The sequence below is a fragment of the Galeopterus variegatus genome, unplaced genomic scaffold (genome assembly GCF_000696425.1).
Source record: "Galeopterus variegatus unplaced genomic scaffold, G_variegatus-3.0.2 Scaffold93, whole genome shotgun sequence".
Classification (NCBI taxonomy): Eukaryota; Metazoa; Chordata; class Mammalia; order Dermoptera; family Cynocephalidae; genus Galeopterus; species Galeopterus variegatus.
Genome location: NW_007726204.1, coordinates 1,056,719 through 1,065,991, shown reverse-complemented (window position 1 = coordinate 1,065,991; position 9,273 = coordinate 1,056,719). Strand labels below are relative to the sequence as shown.

At 50.8% G+C, this 9,273-nt stretch overlaps 1 protein-coding gene across 1 annotated transcript in view; it reads right to left on the bottom strand.

Moving 5' to 3' along the window:
* The window catches only part of LOC103598611 (spectrin beta chain, non-erythrocytic 4-like), a 94,314-nt gene that overhangs the window by 30,355 nt on the left and 54,686 nt on the right, over positions 1 to 9,273 (bottom strand). The window contains 2 exon segments of the mRNA XM_008582647.1: positions 5,636 to 5,899; positions 7,157 to 7,303. Of these exon segments, the coding sequence (XP_008580869.1) occupies positions 5,636 to 5,899; positions 7,157 to 7,303 (411 nt within the window).

Below are 9,273 nucleotides of genomic sequence, written 5' to 3'. Positions count from 1 at the left end.
CTCACTGGCTGAGCGTGGTGCAGACAACACCAAGCCAAGGGTTGAGATCCCCTTACCGGTCATCTTTTAAAAATAAAATAAAATAAAATAAAAAATAAAAGTGTGCATTTTATGGTATATGAATTACATATTAATTTTTTAAAACGTATCAAAGGTTAAAAAACAACAACAGAAGAGTCTACTTCCAAAACAGCCCCAGGTGCTAGCCACATCTTAGGTAGTGATGCAGCAAGCCCTAACCCCGAGATCCACCTGATTCCTACCAGGATCTGCCTTGCTGCCCTTCCATTTTCCAGTCTCAGAAACCAAGGCTTAGAGAGGAGCAGTCACTGGTCCCCAGTAAAAATTGCCAGACCCAGAATTTGAGCCTAGGGCCACAAGAACATAAAACCCAATCTCTCGGCCACTCTGCTTCTCTATAATTGGGGACAGTGGGGCTCAGAAAGGTGGGATCACTTTACCTCAGCCACACAGTGGTGCAGTTGGGGGGGATTCAGACCTTGGGCTCTATAGCTCCTGAGTCAGCCATGCCGAGCTGGAGGCACAGACTGGGACAGAGAAGGAAAAGTGGAGAGGACGGTGTGTCTGTGGCTAGAGAAAGAGCCTACTGAGCCTTACTTAGGGTGGATGTGGGTGCGGTGAGGGGTCCCCAGGGATTCAGCTCAGCAGCTGCAAAGGCTCCACTGCATTTTTCCCTGGCTGGTCCTCAACAGATGGCAGGAGACCAGCCCCCACCCCTCCAAGCAGGAGCCTAGAGCTGAGCCAGACCAGCTGGCTGGGCCCCTGAGGGCTGGGAAGTGGGGGCCTGGGGCTCCACCATCTGGACCCTCGGCCAGTAAGGACAGTTGGGCAGGAAGCCCCAAGAGAGGACTCTGGGTCACATGGCGCAGACCTGGGCATAAGGAGAACACCCAGGGATAAGGGGAGACCAAAGGAGGGAGGCAGAGATGGAGAGACAGACAGAAGACAGTGAGAGAGCAGGATAGAGAGAAATAAAGAGAGAGTCAGAGATGAAGACAGGACAGAGAAAGACAGAGATACTGAGAGAGAAAGAGAGGGATGGGAGAGGCAGAAACTAAGAGACAGTAAGAGAAACAGAGACACAGAGAAACTTGGGGAGAAGGACTGAGAGACAGGGCCAGAAAAAGGCAGAGGGGGACAGATCCCTCAGACCCCAGCCCGCACCTCCTCCAACCCAGCCCGGGCTCATACCTATACACCCCCTCAGACCCCAGCCCGCACCTCCTCCAACCCAGCCCGGCCCTGGTAGCCTGTGGGGTGGGGCCACCAGGAAAAGTACCAGGCTGGATGGCAGCTGATTCTCCCTCCTGCATATGCCCAGCGCCTGGGAGCTCAGGAGGGCTCACGGGACAGCAGGGCCTTGGGAGGCCCCTCCCCTGCTCAACAGCAGCTCCTGAGGCCCAGCTGGGCTCCATCTGGCCTACTGAGTCACTCCCTGCCTAAGGCTCCCTCTGCTGGGGAAAGGGCCCAGGAGTCTTCTGCTGGGGCCTGTCTCTGGTACCCTTTCTGTGTGACCCCAGGTTAGTCCCTTGTCCCCTCTGATCCTCAGCCTTTCCCTTGAACAATGGGGACCCCATCTCATGGTCTGCTGGTCATGGTTGGGACTAAATCCCCCATGGGACGGAAAGCTGACCCTGCACTTTGGCTAAAGCAGGAGGCCCCAAATCCTCCCTCTGAAACTTAAATGGCCAAAATGAGGGACAAGGATGCTCAAGCATCCCGAAAAAAACACAAATGCACACGCCACAGTGAGACTGGGGAAAATCTAAAAGGTCTGATGATACCAAGTGTTGGCAAGGATGGGAAGAAACAGGAAACTCACATTCAATGCTGAAGAGTGAGCATTAATCAGCATGAGGACTTGGGCAAGAAATGTGGCAAGATCGAGTGAACTGAAGATAGTTCTGACTTTTAACACTATGTTAATATCTCATATACCAGCCCCCAAAACATATTTTTAAAAAGCAACATGGCGAGGAGGAAATGGCCCAAATGGAATATGAACAGAAATCAGTGAGATAACTATATCACATAAATAAAATAACCAAAGCAAAGGCAGGGCAATACCTAACTTCTGAACACAGTACAGGGATGATCTACCCTCAGCTTGAAGACAACTAAAATTAAAGACCTGTAAACAAATATTGAATCTTAGATTTGTTGGGTCAGCAATTCTGAAATGTGTCCATATGAGGTCAGGACTATTATGCCTATTTTACTGCAGAAGAAACTGAGGCTCAAAGAGATAAGTAACCTCCCCAGGCCACCCAGTTAGTAAGTCTCAGAGCCAGGGCTTGACCCCAGCAGCCGGCTCCAGCATCCATGTCCTTGACTGTGATACCATGCTACCTCCCACAGCCCTGCTGTCAGTGAGTGAGCTAGCCATCAGGGTCCTTCCCACTGGACGGATGAGGCACCAGGGGCTCAGAGTGAGAGGTAAAGCCACGTGCCCAACATCACACAGCCAGTGAGTGCAGAGCTATGAATCAAACCCAGAACTGCCTGAGTCCTGAGTCTGTGCCTTTAGCTACGCAATGGGCTGCTGGGGAAGAATTAGTAACCACGGTAAGATAATACTCCTAGTTATAGCTGCTGCTGTGTGGGATGTCCACCCCTTCTGACCCCCACGTGAGCTTCTCTACCCTGTTCTGTGCCCCTTGGAGGAGGATGCTGGCCTGTATAGACACCATGAGCTGGCTCCCCTGCTCTCCAGCTTCCAGGTGGGGTGGGTTCAGGGCTGGCTACATAATTTTCAGGGCCCAAGGCATAATGAAAACACAAGGTCTCTTGTTCAAATATTACGAATTTCAAGACAGCAACAGCAGGGCATTAAACTAAGTGCAGAGCCCTATGCAAATGTACAGTCGAATGCCCATGAAGCTGGCCCTGGCTGGACTCAGGGAAGACCAGCAGGAGACTAGACTGAGAGGAGAACGAGGCTGTTAAACTAAGTGCAGAGCCCTATGCAAATGTACAGTCGAATGCCCATGAAACTGGCCCTGGCTGGACTCAGGGAAGACCAGCAGGAGACTAGACTGAGAGGAGAACGAGGCTGGGGTATTATTTCCCTAGCTTTTCTCTGCAGCGGTGCCATGGGCTGGCTGCTGTTCTTGACTAAGGGTCCCAGCTTCTGTCTGGCACTCTGTCCTTCCAAGCTCAATAACCTCTCCTGCCCTTCCTCTTTGGGCTAGGGGAGGTAAAAGCTCTCAGCTGTTAGTCCCATGGTGCCACGCTCTTCCTTGTGGCTTCCCCATGCCCTGCTCACACCTTTGTCAAAGACCCTTTATCATCAGAGCGCGGTGTCACAGCACCAAAGTCAAGGGTTCACATTCCCATACCAGCCAGCCACCACAAAAAACAAAACAAACAAACAAAAGCACTGTATAAGCCCTCCTCAGAGTTTTCTCAGTTGAGCATATCTTCTGTTTCTGGCTGGGACCCTGACAGTCACAGATTCCCATTTCTTAAGAGCTCACCACATCCCAGGCACTGTGCAAAGTGGGTCTTTCTGTGTGCACAACCTCACCTGGCCCTGAGAGGTCTGCATTGATAGAGTCCTACTTAAGTGGGGAGACAGAGGCTCAGGGAGGGACTAGACATTTGCCCTGGCTGGAATCTGGACCCAAGTTTGTCTGCCCCTACCACCCAGCCTCTTGTCACTTGGCCCCCAGCTGCTTCCTCCTCATTCTGACCATCTAGGCCACTGATCAATCTTGTCTCTGCCCATATTCTGTGAGATCCCTCAGGGCAGACTTGGGGCAAAATCATCTCCGTGTGTCCATTGCCATCCAGCCAGTGGGGTCCCGATCTCAGGCAGCGCTTAATTTCTCAGAGGCCAGCAAGAGAGTCACCTTCCTCACTGTGGTCTGGGAGCATCAAGGGAAGAGGTGGACGGCACTTAAATATGGTACTGAATAGCCACTTGGTGGTTCTGTGACCTCGGGAGAGCCACACAGCCATTGCTGTGGTTTTCTCATGGCTACAGTGAGGATAATAACAGAACCTCCCCCATAGGGCTGCTGGGGAGGAGAAGGGGGTTAACCATGCCTGGCACACAGCGTACATCAGTGGTTCTCAAAGTGTGGCCTAGGAACCCCAGGGGACGCTCATGTTTTTTCAAGGGGTCCTCAAGGTTACAACTATTTTAATAAAAATACTAAGGTGTTATTTGCCTTTCTCATTTTCATTCTCTCTCAGGTATACAGCAGGGTTTTCCAGAAACCACACGACCCATGCTACTGCAACAGATTGCATGCAGAAGCAGATGTGAGAAGCCAGCTTTCTTTTATTAAGCCAGTCATGAAAGAGAGTTGCAAAAATGAAAGCAATGCCAATCTTCTTACCACATTTTTTTGTTTTGTTTTGGAAAATACAGTTCTTCATAAAGGAATGCTACTTGGGTTAATACATGATGGATTTAATATAGCTGTTTTAAAATGAATCAACAATTTAAATGTTTCTCAGTTTTCATTTTTAATAAATATTGATAGGTCTAATCCACACAAACAAAATCTCTTTGAGGATCTTAATAACTTTTAAGAGTTCAAGGGGGTCCTGGAAACTAAGATATTTGAGAACCGCTGGTGTATTTATAAAGTAATGACCTCACTGGCCATGACATTCAGATCTGTTTCTCATTGCTCTTTTGCCTCTCTCCCACCACAAAGTGAGCCCCATGAAGGCAGTGACTTTTCATCCATTCTTCCTACCGCCATCTTCCAACTGGGGGAAAAGCACCCAGCACAGAGTAGGTGCCCAGTGAGTACTTGACGCATAGATGAATGAATAAATACTATCTAGTATCGTTATGCTTTTATTATTAGTCTACTTCTTTTGCCACATATGATGCCAAGCACTTTATAAGCACAACTATGCAGGAAGTATATCAAAAAGGAGCAGTGGGCTAGCAGGTTAGCTCAGTTGTTTAGAGCACGGTGATATAACACCAAGGTGTAGGGTTCAGATCCCTGTACTGGCCAGTAGCCAAAAAAAAAAGGAGCAGTGATCTAGGCTCTGCCGCTTGCTACTCTAAGCAAGTAAGTTCACCTGGAGCTTTGGTTTTCCATCGGTCATAGTCAGGCCTTGTTCCTGACAGGGAAAGGCAGGAGTTGAAAATAAAATAAAATAAATAAATGTCATTCTGTGCAAAGCCATCCCCCTACCTCTGGGCCTTGGTTTCTCCATCCAGGGAACAAGTGTCAGTGGTCCTGAGAAACCTTCAGCATTCTGGTTATTTACCTACCTTCCTGGCTATTAATCCTTCCTCTTCCCTCGTACCCCATGCTCTATGGGTGTTGGCTGCTTCCAACCATTACTACTAACTGGATTGCCTCAGTATTCCCTTTCTGGCAGCATTCTGGTTATTTACCTACCTTCCTGGCTGTTAATCCTTCCTCTTCCCTTGTACCCCATGCTGTATGGGTGTTGGCTGCTTCCAACCATTACTACTAACTGGATTGCCTCAGTATTCCCTTTCTGCTCTTCTAGCCCCTTGCACATTAAAATAAATCCCTATATTATATCCCCCAGGTTTGAAATACCTTGAGCGGGGTTTGCTTCTGACCCAGACCCACTGTGTTGTAGGAAGTTCCCATCAGGACCAGCCAGACCATACCTGCAGCTTCTTGAGCTGGCTGTTGACAGTGGCCAGGTCCCCACCAGGGTCAACATCTTGCAGCTGGCTTTCCATGTGTAGGAGCTTCTTGTCCAGCTCAGTGAAGCTCTGTACCAGCTGGTCAGCCTTGCTGGCCTCAAAGAGCTGCCGTGCCTTGGCTTGGGTGGTGCTCTCCAGCTCTGCCCAGCACTGCCGGATCTCACCCAGCTTCTTCCGCACAGAGGCTGCCAGCTCTGGCTTCTCCTGCATCAGTTGCTGGCCCTCCTGCCCCAGCAAGAGAAGGGGATGGATGGTGGGAAGGTACAGAGAAATATGTGGGGATAGGGGAGGGGGAAAACAGGACATAGAGAGAGATTTGGGCATGAGAGGCATGGAGTTGGAGACACACAGGGAGACAGAGACACACAGGGAGATAGAGACACACAGGGAGATAGAGACATGAGGGGTGGATGCAAAGATAGGTCCAGAGATGGAAAGAACCAAGGAAGAAAGACAAGAAGAAAGAGAAAGAGGGACAAAGGAGAAGGGAAGGAGACCGAAAGGTGGGGAGAAAGAAAGACAGACACAAACAGAGACATGAGGAGACAGGCAGAGACAATGGTCATAGAGTGATGGACATAGAGACATGCACATAGACAAAGACAGAAGATAGACAATGAGAGGCAGAGAGAGAACAAACTTCAATTAAACTCAAAGTCAAGAAGACTGGCTTTGCCACATGCTACCATTTACAGGGCATCAATGGCCATTAAGGGTTAAGGCCGACCTGGGTGTCTCTGTTTGAGTTGGAAGAGTGGGGGTATCCAGAGCAGCAGGTCTACTGGTTTAGCCAGAGAAAGGGGAAGTTATGGGGGTTGAGGCTTACAGTAAAAATCTGCCTAGCTCCCTCCTTTCAAGACTGAAACTAACCTCCTTGGTGGCCTGAGCTGCATATATTACATTACGTATTAAAGATTACAATACCATAGTAATTACAGCTCCTAGGTACCTGACCTTATGTTAAGCACTTTACGTGCACAAGAGCTCAGGGAAGTAGCTACATTCATTATTTTCTTAATTTTACAGAAGAGCAAACTGAGGCTCAAAGAGGTTAACACAATTCCCCAAGACCCACAGCTTGTAACAGGCATAGAGGCACAATTAGAACTCAGGGCTGTAAGAATCCAAAGTTCACTTTAACTTCGGGCTTCCCAGAGCTGCCCCGCCTCTCTCCCTGACCTTCCATCTTAAGTGCCCCAAATGATATAGAAGGGAGCCTGGTGAGGGAAGTTATAGGAAGGGGCAAAATATTTAACAACCAGTAGGGTATGGCACCATTCAGAAGAGATGCTGACCATTTTACAGATGGGCAAACTGAGACCCAAAGAAGTGACATAAATCACTCAAGGCCATATAGCTAGGAGCAGACATGGAGCTGATTTGAACCAGTTCAGGGGTGTGAAACTAGCAGGATCACAGTGGGTGTTGCAGGAGGAGGCCTCCAGCACATGGCATGGGCAGAGGGGCCTTTCACATCCTCACCCTCTCGATCTTCTCCAGCCACTCCTTATTCTGAGCCAGCTCAGCCATGAATGCCTGGTGCCGGAGCCATCTCTTATGCAGCTTGTGGTTGTCTTCCCGCGTGCCATCCCGCGCCATTAGCATCTTCTCATGGATCCAGCCATCCAGCTGTACAGGACAGGGTAGGAGGGCTCAGCTGGTCCCCCCAACATGGCACAAGCCTCCCATCTCCTCCAGGAAGTCCCAGGTTCAGGGCCTGGGCTGTAGGGTTGAGGGGTGAGTGGGAAGGAAGGGATGGAAAAGCCTTTGCAAGTGAGGCCTTTATATTGGGGTAGGGGGGGAGGAAGCAGTTCAAGCTCTTTTCTGGGTGGAGTGTAGATGGAAGGGTCACCAGTAAGCCCAATCCTTTGACATCCCTGTCCTGAGGGCAGCCCTCCTCTACTCCCCAGAAGCTCCCAAAGCAGGGCTCCTGGACTAGTCAGCCTCCTCCCATCTGAGGCCAAATCAACACCCCCCAAAAGCTCTCCAACCCAACTTAGCTAACTTCCAATGCACCCCAAGACCCTTCCCCATAACAACACTTAGATCGCTTGATTCAGTCTTAGCCACCCCAATAAGTCATACCTAGACCCAGTCCCCCAATACAGCCAGATCAACCCACCAAACAACCTCCCAACAATTGCCAAGCCTAGATCTCTCCAAACCAGCCTTCCAACCTGGAGTAGACCCCTCACCCACAACCAAAATCGAGCACCCCTAATGAGCCCACAGAGCTCCCCAAGTCCATTCCTGGGATTCTAAGACCACAGTTCCCCAAACCATGGCCAGTTCTAGCCCCCAACCAAAGCCAACCCCCCAAATGCAGGCACCATGGGCCTTCTGGCTCCCAAACCAGTTCACCCCAAAATCTAGTCCCAGACTCTCCAATGTGGGCCAGATCGAACCTTTCAAGCCAGCCCCCACCCCCAGACTAAAGCCAGTTCTAGTCCTCCCACTCGCCAACGAAACCCATCATCCAAAATGCAAGCACCAAGAGTGGGCCCCTCTCATTATCCTGAGCAGGACCAATCAGAAGGCTGCTTTCTGAGCCCCCCCAAAAAAAGAGTCCTGTCCCCCAAGCCAGAACCTCCTCCACACTCATAACCAAACCTGGCACCTGGGACAGTTTGCTCCTCCCTCTTCTCCTCCCCCCACCCCCTCCAGTCACAAGATCCTCCTCCTCCCTTCAGCAAAAAAAAAAAAAAAAAAAAAAAGACCAAACCTGGCACCTGGGACAGTTTGCTCCTCCCTCTTCTCCTCCCCCCACCCCCTCCAGTCACAAGATCCTCCTCCTCCCTTCAGCAAAAAAAAAAAAAAAAAAAAACGGACTCCAGCTCAGCGGTCCCGGGAGGCAAATGCAGTCATAACCAAGGACAAATCCCTAGCCGGCCAAACCCCATCCCACGTCCTCTGAGCATGTGCTCCCCAGGGGTCCAGGACAGCTTCACACTCCCTCATACACATACACTAGAGCCAAGTCAAATGCTGAATCCCCCAACTCAACTCACAGATTCCCGACCACGCAGGGAAGAGTCCAAAGGCAACCACAGCCTACAGTGAAGGCAGAGCCCCTAAAGGAGATGGTACCCAGTCACCAAGGTAAAGCCCCCCAAAAGTGATTGCCCCCCACGTCAGTGAGGGCAAAGCCAGACCCCCCAACAACCAAGGAAAAGCCCCCAAAAGACGGAGTCCCCCAGATCCAGAGCAGATCCAAGAGCCTCATCGCCCAAGGCAGAGCTCCCCAAAAGTGATTTACCCTCATCATCCAAGGCTGACACAGATTCTACAAGAAGGAAGGAAGAAACCCCCCAAAAGGTTAAGAATTCCCCAACCCTAGGGCAAGTCTCAGGTTCACCATTATCCAGAGAAGAGCCCCCTAGAAAGGTTGAGACCCCCTTAACACCGAAGGCAAATCCAGACTACCCTAGGAGTAGCCTTAGAAGTCACCCCCCGCCTTCGGCTTCCCTCCCTTGGGGCCCAGCCCCTCAGTCCCGCCCGCACCAGCACCGCGGACAGCTCCCGGCGTCTTTGCCCCTCCCCCAGGGCGCGGGTCCGGGCGCGTTCCCGGCCCGCCCCCGCGCCGCCCCCTCCCCTCCCGC